Source organism: Haemorhous mexicanus, chromosome 1, assembly GCF_027477595.1.
Source record: "Haemorhous mexicanus isolate bHaeMex1 chromosome 1, bHaeMex1.pri, whole genome shotgun sequence".
Lineage (NCBI taxonomy): Eukaryota > Metazoa > Chordata > Aves > Passeriformes > Fringillidae > Haemorhous > Haemorhous mexicanus.
In genome coordinates this window covers 20,977,392-21,001,046 of record NC_082341.1, presented here as the reverse complement: position 1 = coordinate 21,001,046, position 23,655 = coordinate 20,977,392, and the positions used below count along the sequence as shown (strand labels likewise).

General features: G+C 40.7%; 1 protein-coding gene across 1 annotated transcript; it reads left to right on the top strand.

The window, feature by feature from the left end:
• Window positions 1-1,357: 1,357 nt before the first annotated feature.
• PTER (phosphotriesterase related) lies at window positions 1,358-22,145 on the top strand. Its single transcript, XM_059842554.1, has 5 exons — window positions 1,358-1,434; window positions 12,022-12,497; window positions 14,218-14,483; window positions 17,880-18,020; window positions 21,305-22,145. Exons 2-5 carry the CDS (start codon window positions 12,066-12,068, stop codon window positions 21,513-21,515), a joined length of 1,050 nt encoding a protein of 349 aa, XP_059698537.1. The 5' UTR covers window positions 1,358-1,434; window positions 12,022-12,065; the 3' UTR covers window positions 21,516-22,145.
• Window positions 22,146-23,655: the final 1,510 nt, after the last annotated feature.

Genomic DNA, 23,655 nt, shown 5'->3' with positions numbered 1-23,655 from the left:
ATTCTCAAAATGCCTTTTCTTTTTTTTTTTTTTTTTTTAAGCCAAAACTTCATTTCTCCATCACTTTCTGAAAAGAACAACTTTCTTTTACCTCCTACCTCTCTAAAGTTGTTTACTTCAACACCCTCCTCATTTTTCATCCTCTACTTCCACTTTTGTCCTTCACTGTAAGATAGATGATAAACGGTCCATGTATCAGCATGCATTGGCTTTCATTCCCAGTCTTGCCCACTCACTTTCTGCATCACAGGATTATCTGGGATCTGAAGAAAAGCTAGGATCCATCTCCCCCAGGCCATATTAAAGGCAGGCACCCAGGAATCCATTTGCAGGCATAATGCTGCAGTGCTGGTCCCAGCCTGTTATGAATGGGAACAAGGAAGACTCAAAGTAGAACACATAGCAATGAAAAAAGTAAGTACTTCTCCCAGAAAAGCTTCCTGACTTCAGGTTACGTCTCCACAATGCACTGGGTGCCTTTGCTGCAGCTTTGACTATGTGTGAGGGCTAGAGAAGTTCTGTCCCCCGTGCCTTTGCTAGTCATGCTGCCAGCATGTATACCCTTCTATGAAATGGAATAGTACCACACTGGATGCTGTGAGCCTTAGGCAAATAAGACACTTTTGAGATCCTCAAAAGGAGAGGTAAAGAATTCTTAAGGTGAATTCTTCATCAAAAAAATTTCTTTATTGAAAGGGTTAAAAACATTGGAATGAACGGCCCGGGGAAGCGGCATAGCACGTAGTGCCACGATTTGGTTGACACGGTAGTGTTCAGTCAGGCCGGACTCGATGATTTTGGTAGTCTTTCGAAGCCTTAATGATTCCATTGTTCTAACTTGGTGTTAGCTGTGTTTTCATTTCATGCTCTGGACCTGCATTTTCTTCCAGAATCAGTCATTGTCATCCTGAGTGCAGACACTTGGAAGTGCCTCTTCCACCATCCTATTTGCATTAAAGGGCAGATTAGAAAATATTGCCTCTTGCAAGCCCAAGCACTCAGCGCGAACTCCCACCACACCCTCCCTCCCCCCCCCCCCCCCCCAAAATGACTCCGTGGATTCCAGCCTCCTCCCTGTGCAAACACACAAGGACAGGCAGGATGCTCACAGCCACCGACTCTCATTCGTACCAGGAGCCAAGGATGACACAAAGCACAGCTGCCCCTCACTCCACGGGGAACTCCTGGGGCGGGGGAGCGGGCAGCGAGCTGGGCGGGTCCCGGCAGGGAGGCAGAGGGGCAGCGCTCCGATCCCCGGCCGTTCTCCCGCTCGCCCGTCCGGCACCCCGGGCTGCCAGGCCCCGCCGCCCCCGGCCTGCTCCACCACTCGCTCCCGTCCCCGGGAAGTCCCGCCCCGCTCGGGGCGGTCGCGGCTCTCGGCCAGCCGGGGCCCTGCGGGGTGCGGTGCTGCCGGCGGAGGGTCCGGGCCGCGGGGTGAGCGAGTGGGATATGGGGAACGCCTGCGGAGCCGCTCCGCCACCTCCGGCGGCCCCCAGCCGTGCCGGGCTTGCCCTTGCTGCCCTCGGCCCGACAAAGCGCCCGGGACGGGAAACTTCGCCCGAGTTGAGGGGCGGGCGCGGCTTTCGGTCGCTCGGCTGCCGGCCGGGCAAGGCCCGAGGCGGGAGAGCGGGAGGCGGCCGGCGGTGCTCGGGGCCGGGGCGGGCGGGGAGGGCAGGGCTGTGCTGGGCTCGGCCGCGGGTCAGGGCCGCGGCACAGCCGGTGCGGCCCCGGCTGCGGGGCGAGGGCAGAGGTGGCCGGGACGGCGGCGCTGGGTCAGGCAGGGCTCCTGCGGGGCGCCCCGCGGCCCGTGTGAAGTGTGAGGGGACGAGCAGCTCCTCTCTTGCAGAAGCGTTTTACAGCACCAGATGATAGTTACCAACAGAGTGAGCCCCGAGCTTAGGCGGCTTCACTGTGTGAGTGCAGCTACGCTGCTATTATTAGTGCTGGTATTTAATATTTGTACAGCCATAACAAGTTAAATATTGGAACTACGTCTTCTCTAGTACTCCTCTCCCGACAGTTCCCGAGGGTGTCTCTGTGAAGGAACAAATGCCTTAATCCAAAACTGGGACCTTCAGAGCCTGCCTTCAGCTGCCTCTCCATCTGGAAGCACCAGCAGCCCTCTCCAAGATGCTTCCAGAGTTGCTTAAGCTTGTCGAGGCTCAGCAGCAAAGCTCCAGACTTGCCTGTGTGCCCTGTTGGGACTCGACGCTCCACCATGCCTGTCCTCGGTGGCCTGAGGCTTACTGCCTGTTCCAAGGCACCCTGCTCCCCTGGCAGCGGCTCGGGGTGCTGCGCAAGGCAGGCTGAATCTGGGCGAGGGAGGTTCAGCTCCCCCTGCAAGTGAGCTTCAGCACGGTGGCAAAGCCATTGCTGGGCAGTGGCCTTGGGTTTTTGTGCCCCCTCTGCAGTAGGTCTTGTGTTGTGGTTAGTTCAGTTGTAAATTGAAGCATACAGGTCCTGTTGGTGAAGGACTCTGAGGAGCCCAGAAAGTACTTGAATGTATATATGATCTCTAAGATACCTGTAAACATAGTTCTTTTCTTTCAGGTGTCTCTTGATAAGGGTGGTATCCTCTGTATGCTAGAGGCTTGTGTCACTTCTTGAATGAAACAAATTTTTAGCTGGAGGTCATTTACTTCTGGGAAATTTTGTTTTACTTGTCTGGAATTCCCTTCTGCTTAACACTGGATACATTATTCAACGTCCTCTGTCATAATATGTTCTGTAATGTTTAAAGGTTGTTGCCTTCTTTCTGCTGGGGGCTGTGTTTCAGTGGTGGGTGAAGCAATGCTTCTAATTAGTTTTGCATCATTTTGTCAGGTACTCTGAGATTGTTTTATGAAATACTACATAAGTGTCATTTATTATTATGAATGCCTCTTATGTTTTGGAATTTAACATATATAATGTTTGCCATCCTGTCACCATCATCGCATTCGTTTTCATAGTTATAATCAAAGGTGGCAACAATGGCATTCAGATGCTTAATTATATTTCATGTAGGTGACCAGTGCTAACGTACTGAATTAGTGCATGGTGCAGTAGGAGCAAGTGTCACAGCTTCCCTCTGTGGTTTGGGAGCCATCAGCTTGCTTCTCACACATAAAAATCAGTATATAGTGAAGCATATGGCACCAGTGAGTTCTGTGTTTATTAAAGGACTATGCCTCTGAACATTCTGTGATTTTTTTTTTCCTTATTTCACTTGATGTAGATCTAAAATGTTTTTCCCATCTTTCAGGACTTGAAATACTGAACAAAATCATTTTTTAGTCAGATGAAACCAAGACATCTTAAGGTTCATGAAAACAGTGAGGCTTCTGCTTGTATCAGCCTGGCCACCTGTCTGATACGAGGGAATTAGAGATCCATCTCTAATTCCATGTGTGGAAACCTACGGTACAAGTCTCTGGTTTGATTCGGAACAGTTTTGAACTTTTACATTTTCTGCATTTCTGGAAAATTGGATTGCCAGCTTTATTGGAGGGGAAGGGGAGGATCCCATCCCTCTAGTTCTAAGAAGAAATTACATCTTCTCAACACTGGTAGGGTAGCTTTTCTGCTTCAATGTCATTTTTCTGGTCACAAATTAAAAAGCTTCCTCAGAATTTTTTAAGCAGTGGTCATGTCTTTGGTCTGACAGTAATATGTATGTTGGTTTAATAATCCAAGAAAAGCATTTTATCCTAACAATAGCTGGGATATGTTTCACAAGTACTTAACTACTCAAATAAAAAGGAAGCAAGAAGAAAGACCACCACCGTCATCTTTTTGATGACAGCTTTAAGAAAATCACATTTTTTTACTTGGATCTCAGAAATGTAGAATCACTCTTCTCAAAGATATTCTGAAACCCTGCTGTTGTGTAGCCACAGCCACAGGGTTTTTCTTGAAGTAACTTCTGTGGAGGAGGTAGGATCAAATAATGGTGTGTTACCTGCTGAACTACTCCCTTTTCCTGCTCTTTTGGGATCTCATATCTTTCCTCAAAATGTAAAAGGAGAATTGTTTTATCCCACAGCTGTCTTTGCCCTATCCACAGTCACTACAGTGAGGGTTAGTGATCAAGTGAAAGGAGTGTACCTTTTTTTTTGCTGTGATTTGTGTACCTTTTGGCAGATGAATAATTTTCAGATGGGTCTGGAAATCTTCAACTGATTTTAATGCTTGAACTCTGGTGTTCTGTGAGCTTTATTGCAGGACTTTGTTCTTGGTTGTTCACTTTAGACTGGGTAGCCAGGATTTTTTGAAAAACAGATAATAGTTTCCAGGACAAAAATACTGAGTTTGTATCTTCTTTCAGAAATTCTGTGATACAAAAAGGCAAAACATTGGCAGGATTCTGTGTCCAGTTCTTTTTAAGACTGAAGATTCAGCAATACCTGGAAAAGAAATAGAGGGATATGTAGGAGACCTGACAATTTTGTCAGCTAGTATTCCACTGTTCTACCAAGATGGGGGTAAGAACTTAAAAGCAGGAGTTGTATGTGCAAGAGTTCATTGAGTCTGACCGCTGACAAAGCACGCAGACTGTAAAGTTTCTGAGGTAAAAGATACTGCTTGAGCTACACCCATCAGCTTTGAGCTTTCCCTTGACTCACATTAACTTTTCTTGTGTGGGCTCGTTTCTTTAGAGTGGACCTTGAGAAGGACATCCTGCTTCCATTTCCTGACAGTCACAGTCCAAAGGCTTTTCTCAGGGTATTTTTTCCCATTAAATCTTGAGATTGGTTGCAAATTTTGTGATACAGTTCTTTGCAGTAGTGGGACATTGAATTTAGTTCTTTGCATCTAAGCTCATCGCTCCCTAGTAAAGAAGGTGGTTTTCTGGAAGCCCCTGCTTTTTCCAGTTGCTGCAGTCTGTGATACTGAATGAGACTCTAAACCAAATCACCATGCTCTTTTCCAGCATGCATGGCTTTGCAGATCTTAGTGGATCAGTGACTGCTGTGGTCTGTGGCAAAGCTGACATTGGGGTTCATTCATCTGAATTTTTCTAGATGGTAATGTTCAGTCTTGATCAAGAGGTATAATGCATATCACTCATCCATTGCTTAGATTTGTGTGGTGCATTTCTGCATGTAAAGATCATGGAGGAGTTTGGTGTGGCTCTGTAGGACTGCACAAGTGAGTGATAATGCTCCACCCAGCATGCTCACTGAAATCTTTAAGCTCATGTGAAAATAGGTGTATGTGACCTCAAGTAGAGAGAAAACCAATGAAAGTCAATGAGAATAACAATAAAGAGATGCATTAAGATGTACACTTGTTTCAGAGTTGAAATTTAGAGGAAATGAAGGCTGGATATGCATTCCTGAAAAGGAGACTTTTTTCCCTACGTCTTGTCCTTGCAAGAAAGAGAATATGCGCTTGTACCCCAGAACCCTCAAGAAGCAAATGTGAGTGTTAAGTCTTAAGAATATGAATGTATGTATCAACATGCAGGACTTAGCCCATATTTGCATATAGCATAATGTGACTTCAATTCTGATTTTTGGCCTAAAAACACTATGTGTGCATGTAAAATATAATTAATGTAATGTTTGACCCTGGAGGAGAATTTTTATCTGACCTTTTATCAGGAGTAATTTTGGAAGCTGCCCAAAATGTAAAATCCCCTGAAGTTCTTCTAAAGAGATGTTAATGAAAAAACACTTAGGGGTATGCTGGTCTCAGATCTCTCTGAGGAAGAGAAACTTCAATGTGACTTTGCTCAGAGAAGCCTAGATTTTGAGACTGTTATCTGCACAGAAATAAGGTAAAATGGAACTCTGACTATTCTGGTCACAGCAACTAAACTTTAACCAAATTGGAAAAAAATTGTTCAAAGTTCTATATACGAGGTGACTTGGACTCTGCTTCTTGGGGCAAATCACGCGTGCTTGCTTTGATCCCCGGGGTTTGTCCACCCTGCGAGACGGGTACAAGACACTGCACTTGTCCTGGTGTGGCAGTTCAGCTGTAAGGAAGCAATCTGATTTAGATATGCGTGGCTTAGAACATGACCCTCAAACCATGCAAAGCTGGAAGGTCTGTCTGCCATGAGCTGAGCCACAGAGCGAAGGTACTGTAAGAATTCCTCCTTCCTTTCAGGTGAACATTTAAAAGCTTTGCTTCTCACTTACCCAGCTCCTTATCTGAGTGTGCTTTTCGGAGGTTCTGAGGGCAGGGCGTCAATATATTGGCCTTTCCCATGTGTGTACTAGTGTTTACATTTCTCTTAAAATTTAAGTGACTGCTTTTAGATTGTAGAATATTGACAGTGCTGCTCAAGCAATGTAGCTGCTGTGGAGTGTGTGTACCTGCATATTTTGGTGGGACTTCTCTTTATCATAGCTGGATTATATAAGACTTGTCTAAAGCTCTCCTAATTCTTTTTCATAGCACATACTGTAAACTTATATAAAGTCTTACTTTTAGTATTCTCACTTCTGTAGTGTAAAGGTTTTTTGGTTGCTCAAACCATATATAGAAAATATAGTGAAAAGCAATATTTAGCATTTCTTTTGGCTTGACTTCATAAGGAAATATGTTTTTGAATGGTTTGGGGACCAGAGGTAGGTCACTGAAGGCCATTACATTAACCCACTATTCTGAGTATTTCTCGAATAGTGTGTTTCATTAAAAAATGGGGCAAGGTGGAGTAGATGATGCTTTTTAAATAATTCTCCCAGGAATTCTCTAGGCTTTGAGTCTCTTGGCCAATTTCTATCCAGTCAAGAGCTTACACATCCAAAATGGGGAGGTTTGTGTGCATGCTGCATGAAGATACAGCCACCCAAAAATGGGAAGCAAAGGGTGGCCCACAAAGGGGGGAGCTGCAGCTATGATATACTTCTGTGGGGTTAGGCAGGAGTTTGTGTGGGGCAGAGGCACCATAAGTGTTTCCTTCCTCTCTCATAAGAGCTTTGTTCAAGGCATGAAAAGTCTCCAGTATGACATCATTCCTTAGGACACAAAGCCTTGAGTTAGCTTGAAGTTCAGCAAACTATGGTACTCTCATAGCTCCATTTTGGGAGAGGAAGACCAATGCCATTCTAACCAATGTCAATTCTGAAAACAGGGAAGAATATTTATGACCTTTAATGAAAATAATCTGTCACTTTCAGAGCAGCATACATGCCCTTTCTACAGAAAAGGCCCAAGTTTGCCCAGAAACCTCATTTTTTTCAGTACTTCCACTCATTTTCAAATTCTTTTTCTTGGGCAGAATATGCCAAAAGCAATATAAGACATGTTGTTATCTCATGTAACACAAACTAGTGATGGTGTGAGAAAGCCTTTGTACAGTGGACTACAGTGTCATAGGTCTTGGACTCCTTTGCGCTGACTGGTGCACGGGGAATTGCTGGACTAAATGACAGGTGAGTCTGCATCTGTCCTGGAGCAAATGCAAGTTCTGTCCTCCTGCTGCACTCAGCCACCCAGCTGTGGCAGGCTCAGCTCCACAGCCCCTGTAGCTGTGCTTTCCTGACAGCATGCGTGAGCAAAAAAGCCATGCTTACTGAAATCCGTGTCCGAGGGAGTGCTGGGTTTCAGGCGTGTTTGCACTGTAATTAGCACTTGTGAATATATTTTTGAAGAAGGTGGAATAGATGGGGAGAGGTTAGAAAGCTTGCTTGTCTGGTGGGGAAGAGGTAGAACTGTGCGGGCAGTATTGAATTTCTTCCTTTCTGTAAACCTCTACAGGATTGGCAGAAACATGAGGGAAGAGAAAAATAAGTTATTTTTTAAAATTCCTCCTGACATAGTCTACATGTTCTCTTACTCTCTACCTCTCCTCTTTGTCTGGCTTTTTCCCTGGTCACATAATGTTTACATGTGGGGAACGGTGAGATAGCACAGCAATAGACTAACTAATAGTAATTTCTTACAAATGTATCACATATTTCTAATTAGTGGTTTTTCCATGCTCTGTAAGGGGTGCTCAAACTAGAATTGAATACTCAAAACATTTCCTCCATCTGTAAGTATATAGTGAGCCTGTGCTATATCACAGGCTCTGTGGCTGTAAAGGAAAGACCCACTTAAAATGCTCTTGATGCAGCCAAGGCAGCCCTTGTTTTTAAATAGCAGCTGTGTTTAACTTTTTCTGGGTACAGTTAATACCCATTGAGCCTTTTTTTTTTTTTTAGCTTTTTTTTGGTAATTTTTATGTCACAGCAATCTAGATTTAATGTTGCTCTAATCTCACATTGTAATGTAATGACAGTGAAATGATTCTCACACAGGTCTACAGAGAATCTGTGCTAATGCCATTAAAATGTGCTTACCGAATCAAAACAAATGCAGAATTAGCATATGGAAACTGCGTTTATGTGATTATAATGTTTCAGCAATATGAGATTACTGTAGGAAGCAACTAATCCAAACCTAGGGGGACTTCCCATTACAAGGCCATTAAAATGACACAATGACTGAAGCGCACGTTTCAGATGGGAAAAGCGGAAACATAAATCTTGTCATCAGTATTCAGGCAAAACATCTATTGAACTCAGTGGAGTTTTTACCAGAGTCAGGAATGCAGCACCATGACCTTTTTAGTAGCAAGTCTCTTTTCTCTTAACAATACCTCTAGGAAAAATATTTACTTCACCAGGATTTGATAGTTGGCTAATGGTGAGAGTTGTATTTTATGCACCATACAGTTGGTGGTTATAAAAATTGGTCCAGAGTTTATTACAAAAATGGTAAAGTAGTGTTTCACAGCTTTTGTGAAATAATACAAGTTTTGGTTACATCTTAAAGCAATTTTCTCATTTTTTAGTCTGAATTTGTAATTTTCAGAAAATATAATTTATCTCTCTCTTTTTAGAACACCCAGAGCTGAGAAGTTTTGGTCTGTGCAGGAGCTCCTTGGCTATACCACCACATAAATTAGCGATTTTCAGAACCAAAATAGCTGTTATTGCCAGATATGAACCTACCTATTTATCTTCTGTGATAGGAATCAGCATGTTTTCCCATCCCCTCAGACTGGGTTAAGATTAAGGAAATTTAATTCACATATCCTGTATAAAGCCATCTGAAATATATTTGTCTTGTCCTGGATTGTTTCTTGGCTTGGTCCTTAGTCCATGGAAGGAGGATAACATTACAGAAAGTGACTTGTCCTGTCCTATTACAGGTATTCAAAATAAACTGGATGAGTTGCCTGTAGATATGTCCTTCCATCTTCAGATGATTGTTCTGTAGTAGACATGCATCATTTATATGGCTAAATGAGGTGATATGAATGCGATCCTTGGTGTATAAAAGAAGAAACTTTTACAGAAGAAAGTTCACTGTAAAACATGGCATGCAAGTAATGAGTAAACCACACAAACAGGGATTCCTGTAGTAACATATACCTGCTTAAATTAAGTAGGAATCCTGATTCCTTTTAAAAGCTATTTGCACTAAAATCTGTTTTAAAAACGCATAATTCTGATTCCATCAAGTGAAGTTTACTAGGAATAATGTATCATAGCATAACCAGGGCAGGCTCTTTATGTGAATGACAGTAAGGAAGATATCAGAACAGTCGTTTCAAAAATAATTCCAGTCACAGGTTGTTGACTATCTTTACTTTTTATAGTTCTTTTATTAAGAGTGGTGGGTTTCTAAAACTGTGTCAGTTAACAGGAACAGGCATTAATATTAATACATTTTTCATGAAGATAAAATTAGGCCTATGTTAAATGCTGTTTGTGTCAGTTTCCATTTTTTGTGATGCTTCTTATATTTGTAAAAATTCTTGGCCTCAGTCAAAAGGTTCTGTAAATTCTGTATGTGAGCTGTAATCTGAAATCTAGAGTTTAAAAATCAACAGGTTGGTGTCTGCTACAAGAGAAACCTGGCATGGGAACTGATAATTGATTTGTGTCAAGCTTTATCAAAAGAAATTAAATACTTGTGTATTTAATTGTATATAAGTTTGGTTTGCTAACTTAATTAATGGATTGTAAAATTGTCCATGAGCATGGGGAAAGAGAAGCGTGAATCTAATGCAGAGGGTAGTTATTACTCTGTGCTGTCAGGATTTTTACAGAATGCCAGAGTGTAGATATTTAACATTAAAAGGGGGGGGGGGGGGGGGGGGGCAAAAAAATAAAGCAAAGGTAATGCTTAGAATTCTGTCAGTTGCTTTGTTGTGCATGTAAGAATGACTCAGATCATTGAACTTTCTCCAAAATAGTGGGTTGCTCTATACAGAGCACCAACCTTCTTCAAGGATGAAATTAATGACTGTTTAATTGAATTGCAGCTAGGAGCAGTTTCTGACTAAGACAGGTATTTTGCTTTTAATTATTTGCTCAAGAATAATATTTTCAGAAATCATACACTTCTTAATCTGTTTGGAAGAAAAATAAATCATCCTATTAATCAGCCAGCAGTCTGTTCTATGAGAGTAATTTATTCTACCTTCTCAAACAAGTTAACGTGCTGTCCAGAAACAAAATTCCTAAAAGAACAGTTCTTACTAATCTGCTTTTACACAAGGCAAGTAAACATAGTCTGTCAGTCATTTCTCTTTTTTATGGATGGCCAACTCTTCATATTACAATGAGCACAGCACTGTAGACTTCACTGGGCAGGCAATAGCTGCCTTTTCCAGGGGCTGGGTCACTTTTGTGCATTGGTGCTCTGACAGTGACTGCTTCTCACGAGATCAAAGTATCCCCAAAGAGATCTTGATGTTCCTGTGCCCTTTGATATGTAGAGTTCAGTGCCCTTCAGATTTCAGTTTTTCTGTCATCCTGGTAGATTAACTTTAGCAGTTAAAAGGAAAATGTCCTCTGAGGGCTTTACCAGTAACAAACCCATGTTTATGACATTATTCACCAAAAGGGAGGCAGAAATGGGAAAGACCTCTCTCTTTAATCAATAATGCATGCTCTAGTTAGTCCTTTCCTCTGGACATGATTAAACATGTATTTTGTTTCATAACTCATGATTTTGGTTGACTAGGGATTTTAACTATATATCCTCAAGCCTTTGTGACTAGCATCTGGAAGATCTAACATGAACTGGTTAGTCAGGACTACCTCCCCTCCCAAAGGGGGAAAAACCCAAAATCCCAATGAGGAGAGCTGCAGTTTATTCTAACCTGCAGTGAGTTAGGCCAAATTGGCACAGGGCCTTTGACATGAACCAACTGCAGACTGCAGCCTCGGTGTTTGCCTTTGTCACTGCTCGTTTGAAATTTTGAGAAGTAACATTTTTTCATTGATATTAAAGATGAATTTAAAAGTGTCTGAGATGCTGAGCCACATATAAATTGTTAGATTAAGGTCTGTTCTTTACTGGCAAAATATTTGCTCACTGAAGCACTTTGTCTCCACCGCTGTTTGTGGGCTGTAGCGTATCCTTGGCGGCCGTTGTCAGCCTTAGAGGAGTGGTCCTGGGCTGTTCCAGACCTCCAGAACACACCTGGTAGGAGAACCTGAGCCCTGCTGAAGCCAGAGGAGCAATTATCACCCCCACCCCTCTCAAACCAGAGGAGCAGATTATCACCCCCACCCATGCATTCCACATAGAGAGCAGCAGGCAAGGTGCCCAAACACGGACACCTTCCTTAGCATGTGAGAGGGATACTGAGTCTTGGAGGCCAGAGATAAATATACTGAACATACCAGTGAGGAATATTCAGCCTTGGTGCCAAGTGTGTTCATCTGATGGCTGACAAAATTTGACAGCTGCTGAAGAGCAAAGAATCCTAATTGAACATACAGTGGTTTTATTAAATAGGAAACATTTATCTTAATGTGATACTGACTGCAGCACAATAAATGATGACAATTTCCATGTACTGGAATGTGATGTGTTTATGTTGCTGGAGTACTGATACAAACACTGTTAGGTAAAATAAATGCCTTGTTTTTCATATTGACCACCCTGCTACAAACAGCTTTTGGAAACATCCTAGTGAACACACAGAGTGTAGGTACATGTGCAGGAGGGAGGAGGGATTTCAGACATTGCCTGAGAAAACACTGCTCCTTCTGAAATGTTTTTGTTTCCTTTCTTCTTTCCCAGACTCCTTTAGGATCTGATTTTTTTTTTCCCTTTGTTAAATAAAAATGCCTTCCTTGAGTGGAAAAGCTCAGACTGTCTTGGGCCCTGTGGAGCCAGACTGCCTTGGCTACACGTTGACTCATGAACACTTGACTATGAACTACAGCAGCTGCTTCTGTCCACCATCTCCAGGCCAAGAGCCTTTGTCTAATGGGCCCATTGAGATGAAGAACTTGTTTTGGATTAAGCAAAATCCCTACAGCCATAAAGAAAACCTTCTTTTGTATCAGGAGACAGATGCTGTGAGGGAGGAGCTGCTGCATTTTAAAGCAGCAGGTGGTGGGACGATTGTGGAAAACACAACTACAGGAATTGGCCGGGATATGAATACTTTGAAGAAACTTGCTGAGGAAACTGGAGTTCATATTATTGCTGGTGCTGGGTTTTATGTGGATTCCACTCATTCTTCTCAAACACAGGCCATGACAGTGGAGCAGGTAAGTCTTAACCATTGCTTCAGTGCCTCTGTCCTGTGAATTATCCCTGGGTAAGCCAAGTTGGAGAGAAGTTCCAGTAAAATAGATGGAATACAGAGGTGCTCAGCATAGAAAATGGGAACAGCATTACTGCTTGTGGGTAATATCTGGAGCAACACTACTTTCATGTGCTTGGTTTATCTGTCAGAATTTCCAGTTCTTAAGCTCCATTTTCTTTGAGAGATTTGTTATAATGCAACAGTAAAAGGAAAGTACAGTAGTTCATGTGTGGACATTTGGTACACCACAAACTATCTTGAGTTTTTTACTATTTTTTAAGGAAGGAGTTTATCCTTGCTACCTCTTCTGTCACTTTTTATGGCTAATTGCTTCCCATTGAGTTTACCCAGCATTCTTATTAAAAGCACAAATAATTGTAATATTTATAAGGTAATTGTAAATCACTGCTCTGCTCAGGCTGTGTGTTGCAGCTCTCTTCTCTATCATTTGTCCAGGCTTTTCAGGGCATAGTCTACATCAGCATGTTTGTACAGTGACTAAGACAATGTGTTAATAATAGCTGAGGTCCCCAGATGTTCCTGTAATAATAAATATTCATCTTTTAATAAGAAAATGTGGTGATGAGGAGAAGAGGGAATGGAACTCTCCAAGGTAGGAGTCTGTTAATGTGTATGAATAGAGCTGACAATTTTTTTAAAAAATCTGTCACAGTTTACAAATGAGTCAAATTAATTTTAAAAATCAATGGTCAAAACTTGAGCAGTTCTGCCAACAAAACTGTACCCAAGCTGGCCCAAACTGTACTCAAGAGTACTGCTTTTCCTAAATGTTCTTCCATTGCTTGAAATATAAATAGATACAAAAAGCATAGACACAAATAGATTTCTCAAGGCAAAGGTTTCCTTTCTGTGTTTGATGGACTGATGGAGACCCCCAGATTTCCTGTGCTCAGCACTTAGAAGGTAGGCTGTCATCAGTTCCATGTTGTGCTCTCAGTTCTGAATGTATGCTTAAGATATATGGCCTATTCTAGGAAAGAAAAAGTAAAGTTTTTATAACAAAGTAGTTTTATTAAGAGATTCTGGTGGGTTTTGTCTATGCACACTCTAAAGCAGGCTAATTTTGATCCTGTAAATTAGTCAAATGAGCTTTGTTTTGTAGTTCTGAAGTCAGCAGATCTCCTGTTGTTTTACATTGGCATTTCCATAAGCAGGTTTTGCCTTAAACTTGTCTCTTCAGGATGCTTGCCAGAGTTTCTCTCTTCCTTATATGTATGACAAGGTTTCCTTATTCTCTGATCTCTTGTTTTGCAAAAATTACATTGAATTGTGTCTGAAGCCAGTTCAGGAGTGCAAAGCAAAGGTTTTGGAATAAACTATCCTGGTTTGGTTTTTTTTTTCAAGAAAACTTAATGTCTGCCTAAGTCAGAGTTCAAATTACATGTAGACCAGCTTTCTTGGCAAACCTGGACAAATGTGTGACTGGATACTGTTAAATTGATTTGCTTCTGTGTTTATTTTGGTCTTAGTGAATGGCTAGCCTAACATTAGTTGACAGAAAACAGATTTTAACTGCAGTGCTTTCACACACCCAGCTGTTAATTTGATAAGTTCAGAAAGACCTTGGGAGCATAACTAGCCCAGCTTCTATAGGCCAAATTTGATGCTATTTATTGCAAATAGTAATTAATAACCAAAAATCTCATTTTCCTGTTCTCTAGCTGACAGAGGTTATTGTTGATGAGGTACTCAAAGGAGCAGATGGGACTAATATCAAGTGTGGTGTGGTGGGAGAAATAGGTTGCTCCTGGCCTTTGACTCCCAGTGAACACAGAGTGCTTCAGGCAACAGCAGAGGCTCAGTCACAGCTTGGGTGCCCGGTTATCATCCATCCTGGCAGGAACAGCGACTCCCCTTTCCAGATTATCCGCATTCTGCAGGAAGCTGGGGCTGATGCTTCAAAGACAGTCATGTCTCACCTCGACAGGTAAGGAGACTGTTCTGCTGTGCTTCCTGCAGTGTTGCCACACTCACTGGGGTTTTGCAGAACTGCACTGGGAAAAATTGACATAGAGTGTTACCCTCAAGTTAATTGATTCAAAAATAAGTGCTTATATAGAGCTTGATCTGCCTTCAGCACTACAGGTTTTAGATTCACACTGATAAGAGATTTTGGTATTTTAAATGCTGTCTTTGAAAGCCTGGCAGAGGGGTTAGGAATAATTGTAGTCACATTTTAAAAATGGGAATTTCATTAATATGTATCCCTGCACAAATCCCTGTATTTACAAAGCGTTGGACACTGATCAGCTCTCACTAAATTGGGTTGGAAGTTGCTGGGCTTACAGTGTTTTTGAAAGCTGGGTCACTCTTAATGGCCTTGCCAAAATCTCACAGAAGCTAATGGAGATTTCCTTAATTTGTCTGGAGTCTGGATCAAAGCAAAAGGCAGATTTTTAATGTTCTACTACCAGACAGAGGAAGTACTGCTTAAAAAGAAAATAGCTGGGTTTTGTATAGTCCATAGCATAGACCAGATAGTTAACTTTTAGTCTCCTTGAGAACAAATGCCAGGAGCTCCGCATGAGGCACAGAGAGAATTTGGGATGCTTTTCTGTCTCCAGTTTAGAAATATAGCCTCTATTACCAAATCAGTTTTATATGACCTTGTCTTGCTCATGGTGAGTTGGAGTATGTCCAAGCATTGATTAGTTTGGCCAGATGCTGGATAATGGAGACTATCTGTGGTCATATGATTCTCAGCAATTGGATTGTTTGCCCTCAGTGTGAATGTAATACAGGCAACAGCACTATGCTCCAAATTTCTCATGGTTACAGGCTCTAAGAGCTTGCAAATCGAGCTACAGGTGTTTGTTATTCACACAGTGCTCCTTGTTCTACTTGACGATTTTAGGAGCATAAAATTCATGCCATGAAATTATATTTGAATATTTATAAATTACTTCCTTTTGGTATTTACCTGTGTTCCACTGTATCTATAGCTGTACTTTTCACTCCTTTTTGAGAACAAACTGGTTACCTAAATCTTTCAATGAAAGAGGACTGAGCAAGCTGCAGGTATCACTACTTACATAGCCATTTTGATACAACATAAACATACAATTATGGCTTTTTGCCTCTTATGCACTGTTGTAAATTGTTGAATTAAATAATTAATTGATGGAAATTAAGCAATATAAGTAGGAAAACAGAGGTGCAGTTTCAATAACAGCCGCTGATGCACAATATGACATTTCCTTTTATCTCTTTCTATCATTACTTTCACACATTCAGGTTGGCACTTGCTATAACATAAACTGCTGTGAAGTTTGGCTTTGCAATGTGCATTTAACATTTTAAGTCTCCTCCAGTAAGAAAAATCCATGTGGGAGCATCCCAGTCCCTTAAATGTGAGACAAATTTGTACATAGCTCCATATTTCATGTCTGCATTTCACACAGACAGAATGGTATTTTTCCAGTGGATTTACAATTAAGTGATAAAATAAAATGCTAGCTACCATGTCTTGCAATTTAGCACCTTAAAAAAAGGTAGCAGTTCCACATAGTGGAACTACAGTGTACTAAAAGGCTGGAAGCAAAAGCTATTGAGCCTCTGCTTTAGCCAATTGTTAGGGGTTAAGGTTATAAAGGAGATCAACATCTTGACTCAACTCACTTGAGTAATTTCTGTTAGAAGTCTCACAGCAACTGCTACAAAGTCAGGACAACATAACAGTTTGGTGTCTGTCCCCACAGTATTTATGGCTGAGGTCTAAATTACAGGGTGCTTCACCATGTCCCACCTCCTTTTCCATGAGCTCAGAGCTGTTCAGGGACAGTGTTGCCCAAACACCCAATTCCAGCTCAGGGATCAGCAATTTGAACTGGGAACTGCTGCTGTTGCTACATCCTCGTGGCTCACTGTGGGACCCAGTAGCTGAGGAAATTAAGTTCTCTGGCTCTTCATTGGGATAGAGCACCCAAAAGCATGACACTAACAATAGTTTTCAAAAGAAACTGTTCTTGCTGTGATTTTGAAATAGATTGTTGGGTGCTTTTGCCACCTGCTCAGGATTGAAGACTCTTGGCGATTGTCTCCCTGTGAACTGAGCTGGGCTGGATCTATAATAATCTGCTCTTTTGCTCTGCACTTTGAAAACTCATTTGGTGATAAATGTTCAGTCTCTGTAAACTGTAACATTTATTTTAAAATAACATTTTTTATTAATTACAGTTGGCAAGTCTTACACTCCTGCTGGTGGCAGGCTTGTTTGAACATGGATTTTCTCTCTCTCAACCCATCTGTTCCTCCTACTTGATCTGTAGTTAAGTCATAATATTGAAATTATGACATCAGTCATTTCCATAGCAACAGACTGTGATGTAATTGTATCAGGTAAAACTGCTTTGTGACATCAATATCTGCAATAATAAAAAAATGCCCCAACAAACTACTGCCCTTTTGGTTAACTGTGCTGCTCTTGTGGAAATGTGCTTTCTTCTTAAAAAAAAAAAAAAAATGTTTAGCAGCTATAAAGATAAAATTGTATCACTTGAGTGTTTTTGTTTTCCTTTGAACAGCTTATGCACTTGGTAAAAATGGTTCAAAGAAAACCCAAAATATTCCAGAGAACTCTTATTTCTGTTGCTGTTCTTTTCCAAATGAGTGAAAGGTGCTAGAAGCTTTGTTCCTTCACTTTTCAAATCTGTTACAAAGCCAATGTCCCAGATACTCACAGTGCCATTATGTATTTTGGTGAGAGAGTTTCCTTAAGGTGTCCTGGCCAGATCCCAGTGCAAACAATGATGTATTGCTGTTCTAATGGCAATCTAGAAACATCACTGTACAGAATAGAAACTAAAGACAAAGTTGTATATTGCTGGTGTGTGATGGATGAAACAAGCCCTGGGTGAAGCTGTCTCCTGTAACTCTTCTGGGAAAGTAAATCTGTCTTGTGTGAGTAATCCATTGTCTCTTTTTTTTTTTTTTTTAATATCACTATGAATTAACCTCCTCCTTAAATGTCCTTCCTTGTTAGGTTGTCTGTTGAGAGGGTTAATGATATCAAAAGTAAGTAACTTTCCTCTTTCCATTTAAAGATTATTGTAGAGGCTTTCATTATTTCATGGGGAAAGAGTTGGTTTTGTTTTGGTTTTTTAATGCATGAAATCTCAAATGAATGTAAGAACGACAATGCCATGTATCATCTTAAGTTGCACGTGTCAAACAGGAGTCCTGTTTTTCAAATGGGTGAATTATATCGTAGATTATTTGGTTTTTTCCTTGCAAATAGGAGATCACAAAGTACCTGTCCTCATACCATAAGATGTTTTATTCCTGTTACAGTGCTGACTCTGCGTTATATGTATGTGTTCTGCAGGACCATATTTGATAAAAAGAAACTTCTCGAATTTGCTAAGCTTGGATGTTACTTAGAGTATGACCTGTTTGGTACAGAACTCCTTCATTACCAGTTCCATCCGGATATTGACATGCCAAATGACAATGAAAGGATTGCAAGGTATCTGCTCCCGTGCAGCTTTAGCTATAGCACAGCCATTAATAAAAAAATATTATTGATAAAAAACTACTTGTTTTAAGACTATCACAGAGTGATTCTGCTTGTTGTTCAAAACTGTCTTCTGTCATGCTGAAATAATGCCCTTTTCCCCTGCTGCTGTCACACAGTTAGAGCAGCATGTATCATTTCTTCTTTCTGAGAGGAAGAGGCAGAATCATAGTGTTCTAGGAAGTTACTTGAGAAGAAGATTAAGAGCTTTTTAAACTTCCTTCTCTGTCCTAATTCCATGCTGATCTGGTCAAATTTATACAGTCTCTAAAAAGGAAAAGGCTGACAATATTGCATTTTTGTTGGATTAAGTACTTCTGTTTGGAACATAGTATTGGAAACTTAGTGCTGCTACTAAACATCATCTGAGCCTGTTTTATCTCCTCCCTAGTTTGCTAACCCAACAAAAGTCATTGGTTGTTTTGGATGGATTTGTGCTTCCATCCTGGAAAGCTGCCTTTTTCCTTCCAAGCACTTTATCACCTTTCCTCCCGCTGTCCTTTTGCCCTTTCTCTGTTTTGAAGGATGTGATTCCTGTCTCTTCAGAGCTCCCATTCTCTTCACACTCACTCACAATGTGAAAATATTGGTCCCACTGGCAGGATACCTCTTCCCTGCTTCTCATCAGCACCTGCAGTCTCAGCTCAGCTGCATGGCCAATCTGTTGTGCTGTGCTAACACAGAGTTTTGCCAAGGAGATACATTCTGTACAGAAACTGTCTGAGAGAAGGTAGGATCAGCTGGGAATGGACACCTCACTCCTTCCACTCCATCTGGAGGTGTGATGCTGCCATGCTGTTTGTCCACAGTGTTTGTGGGCAGTGAAGTGGCAGGTGTCTGAGGGGTGGGTTGCCATCCTGCCTGTGTCTTTTTACCTTGCAGAGTTACAAACAGTTCTTTCACTCTCCTTGAAAAAGATTTTATGATTGCTGATTACTAATGAAGTAACTTCTAGCTTTCCCTTATGTCTCAGACATATTTCCCTCCCTCTCATTGTCAGATTAATCTTGAAACTAATCTGTTTTTAAACTGTTCTCTCCTAAGAAGGTGCTGTGGCTATTCTTCCACCCTCTCAAGCATTTGCTGCTGTTTTTCACACTAGAAATGGTTTCTCTCTTAACAAAGCTCTCAGTCTTGCACTCAGTGTTTTAAACTGTTGCAAGGAATGTAGTTTTTCCATTTAGAATGAGTAAAGATGCTTCCTCTGCTGTGCTTCCTGCCCTCTCCTGTACCATGGAAGGTCAGCATCTACGGAAGAACTGGGGAATATTTAGAGAGGACTGGACTAGGCCTTGGTTAACAAGTGCACGCTCAGCTGTGGCAGAGTTTTCATTCCATCCATGATGCTTGCTCAGCCACCATTATCTCTCCTGAAACTCTCTAGTGTCTGAGTATTTCTTGCAGCAGGCTGTTCAAAGGAAGAAAAGATGACAGGTTTGTCTTCTCATTGCACAGTGTGAGTGTGTGTATTTGAGTTATATCAGTGTACCCGCAGTGGACTAAGGATGGCTGGGGCAATCTCCTTAGGGTTTTGTTTTGTGAAACAGCACCACAGAAGTACGAACTAGATTGACCTCTAAATGAAAATACTGAATATAAAATACTTGTTCACATCTTTTTTGTTTAAAGCACCAACTTCTGTAGTCATAACACACCTACTTAACCCAGTTTAGCTGTCTGTGTACTTCAGCAGTTTGGCTGCAGTTTGCTGCCATTGCAAGCAAAACACTAACTTCTGTTCTGGGGCAGGTTGGAGTCAGAGGGTACTAACTAAATATAGAGGAATGAGCAAAAAGAAGCAATGGATACAGAATGGAAAGGATCAAATGCCTCCCCAACCAATGAAATGAGTCCAATATTAAAGGAGGTGATTCTAATAATACATTTGGTCAGCAAAAACTTAGTCCCTCCCGTGCCATTACTTTTACTTTCTGTCTAGCTTGTGGTCTCTCTGTATTTCAGGCTGGAGGAGATTCTTGTGATGTCGTAAAACTATGGTTTATGTAGTGTTGTGCACTGTATGGCACAATGTATGGTGGGTTTTTGGAAAACAATAACGTTTTACCAAATTCTGTCCTATTTGCCTTCTTTCTGCTGCCCATGCTGATTAGGTGCTGCTACATGTATCTCCTTGTAACTACCTGTAATAAAAAACTGTCGGTAAGGGCTTTCAGAGGCAGTGTGGGTACTTGTAAGGCTAGTTTTTGTTTTCATGCTGATCACAGCATTGTCAGGAAGGTGAGGATTAGAATTGCAGAGTGCTGGCAACTGGTGGAATTGGAGGCCTTCATGAGGAATGAGCACTTTCCAGGGCTGGTTTGTCAGTCCCTGCCACTTCAGTGTTGTAATCCTCTACCAAACTAAAAAGAAGCTTACTGAGAAACTTGGCAGTCATGCAGTACAGAAGTGTAGACATCCACATAACACAAATGCTAAAAAAATGAGCTGATCAAGGGAGTAAGGCTACCTGAATGAAACGTGAAACAGAAGGACTTGCAGTAGTCCTGCTACAAGAGCGTGCCCAGAAGGATTACTTCTTTTTCCAAGCTGACTTGTCATTTTGCCAAGGCTGTTTAGCTGCACTGCCATATTAATTAATGCCCCTTATTTCCTGGCATGTGCTGTGTCATGCCAGTCTTCTTTGTCTTCTTTAATGAACATCTTTGCAATGTGTTTTGATGGTAACTGTCTATATGGAGTATGATACTGGCAACTTCAACTTTTTATTAACCTGCTTTGCTAAATGGGATTCAACCGAAGATCTGAATTTATGTAATTGAGCCAAGCTCCTTTAAAGGCCTGTCACACACAGAGTCTGGTCATCAGCAAATGTAATGGGACCAGCCTTGTGACAGCAGCAAAAAGTAACCTCCTGAGAAGGAATTTATGTAGGAAATTATTATTTACTCATTTATATAAAACCTGTGTCCCATGAGTGGTGATGCTGAAGTTCTTGAATTCCTCTGTGGAATTTATGGGTCTGGAAATGCAAAGTCATGTGCCAAAAGCAAAGCTTTACTTCTCCATTTTGATATAAGTGGTGGTGTATTTTCAGAGGTGGGATATTTTTCATGCAATAAAAAATGTATTTTATTTTCAGGTAATGTAAGGAGTATATCCTCTGAGCACCTAAGTATTTTGTGTTATAATACAGTCCAGCAGTAGAGTAATGTAAGAAATGTAAATGCTGTTACAGTAAGAACTCTCACTGACAGGGATGCTTCCAACTTTGGCAGGATTCGTACGCTGATTGATGAAGGCTATGAAGACAGAATTCTGATGGCTCATGACGTGCACACCAAGAACAGGTTGATGAAATATGGAGGTCATGGATATTCACATATCCTAAAAAATATAGTTCCCAAAATGCTAATTAGAGGCATATCCCAAGATAAAATTGATAAAATACTCCTAGCAAATCCAAAGCGGTGGTTGACTTTTAAGTAGGAACAATGAATAAATATGCCTGATTTATAAGGAAGCCTAATAAAAATCAGATTACAGTAGAGTAGTCATTTTAAAAAATTTCTGAAAAACTAAAAATGAAGTAGATGCAAACAAACTAATTGTAACTTTTCTTTTTAATTAGAACATCAAAATTGTGTACTGCTTCTACATTTTCTCCCTTCTAAAAGTTTGCTCAGGAATGATTTACTGAATATGAGCCTACCTACAGAATCTTTTCAATTAAAATTCTAAAATAATTGCTTCAAAAGCATAATCTAATACTGTTACTGAATGTTACCTCCAAACTACTTCTGAAGATGTGTCACCTGGAAGGAAATTTCCTTGGAAGGAATTTATGGTTTTCAGTTAAATTTCCTGTCTTCAGGGGCTGATTTTAATCCTTGTAATACTGTCAATCTTTTCATTATCCTCATATTCTTTGAGTAATACTTGATTGAAAGGTCTGGAAGTTTTAATAAACTTCCATTGACAAGAGAAGGCAAGAGGAATCTCAAATCAAAAAAGATAAGGTTTCTTTCTAGTTTAACAATTTACTTAGTTGTAACTGAAAATGTAAAAAATACATGGAAAAATATATTTTTGAATAAAGCATTTTGACCACCTCTTAAAGTATGTGCAGTATTATTACAGATGTCTTTTTCTAATTGCATTAATTTTTTATCATGAACTTGGAGTCTCACAGCAATCATGTAAAACCTGACACATACCAGCTTCTTTTTGTAAGGATGCAACACCAGCACTCAAAATATATTACATAATACAGTTTTAATGAGTTGTATTAGTTATAACAAAGGTTGTGATATAAGTCTTTACAAATCAGTATATCAAGATATGATGAAAAAGGAAGAAATGTTTGCCTTATATGTGGTTTTCACATAAAGTGTGTTCTTTGCTCTTGTCTAACTTTAACCAGGGCAGGTGATTTATCCAAAAGATGGTGTTTTCCAATAGCAGTGGTAGCCTGATTTCAGAAGCTTCTTCAAATTTGACCATGTATGTCTTGTAGTATTGAGCTTTACCAATACACACCGTGGTAAATGCACATTGCTGGTTGTGAATGATCTCTAGCTCTAGGTGCAGGAGTGCTGGGCACTACACAGGGAATCTCTAGCTACACTGCTGTGGGAGTGCACTGGCCAGCAACAGCAACAGTGGAGCGAGCAGACAAGTCAGGTACACATCTGGTACTAAAATAATTGCCTTGTAGAAATTAAACAGGAGTAACCACCACAATGTACAGACATGAGCTGGCACCTTGTCATAAGGTAGAAGCATTACCCATCTGGTGAGATAATACACAAGCAGCTGGCAGCACCATGTCCCCTTGTAAACCCTGGATGAGTTTGCCTGGCGATCCTCTCAGCCAGCCTGGGCTCACTTGGCATTTGTTTTGAATTGAACGACTCAAAACAAGGAGTAACACGTTCTGTTTGAGGAAAGGTTTGCTCATTCAAACAAGATTTTTAGGGCGATGTGTAAAATCTCTATCAGACTTTTGCTGAGTAGCCAGCACTGAAGAGCTTTTTTTTCAGAGTGGCAGACACTTTGGAAATTTTAGTGCAGATAAATCTAAGTTTGTACCCTTATTACATTAGACAAGGTTGCTTGTGACAGAATATATGAAATAGCAATGCTAGGGGTAGCCTCTGTTACTCTTTAAAGATTTACAGTGATGTTACCTTGATTTTGCCAAAAGGTTAAAAGGAAGTAACAAACTGTGCTAAAAAAATTTAATAGTCTTGCTGAAATTTAGGTTTAGAATGAAATCTGAAAGTTTTAACCTAAGAGTAATAGCCTCCCAAAACCAAAGCAAATCATAAATCCATTTTCTGAATAAAAAAAAAATCTGTGGAAGTAACTGCTATGGTTGATTTTAAAGCATTTTTATAACTATGTATCTCTGTTTAGTTTATTCTCCAAGCCATTAATCCTCTATATGGATTAAGCTTCTTTGAGACTTTATATATCTATATCTATATCTATATGAATGAGAAAAATAGGTTTTAATACACACTTTCTTTTGCATGTAAATATCTGCTTCTTTCTTTGCATATGTGTTATCATTTTTGGTAATATGCTTCTCTGTGTCCATCTCGTAGGCACACCTTACCACAAACTG

Bases quoted from the DNA above. Each gene is read 5' to 3' on its own strand.
- PTER (XM_059842554.1), top strand. From the start codon at position 12,066: ATGCCTTCCTTGAGTGGAAAAGCTCAGACTGTCTTGGGCCCTGTGGAG. The intron at 12,498-14,217 runs GTAAGTCTTAAC...CCTGTTCTCTAG, and splicing joins AGGCCATGACAGTGGAGCAG to CTGACAGAGGTTATTGTTGA. The intron at 14,484-17,879 runs GTAAGGAGACTG...TGTGTTCTGCAG, and splicing joins GTCATGTCTCACCTCGACAG to GACCATATTTGATAAAAAGA.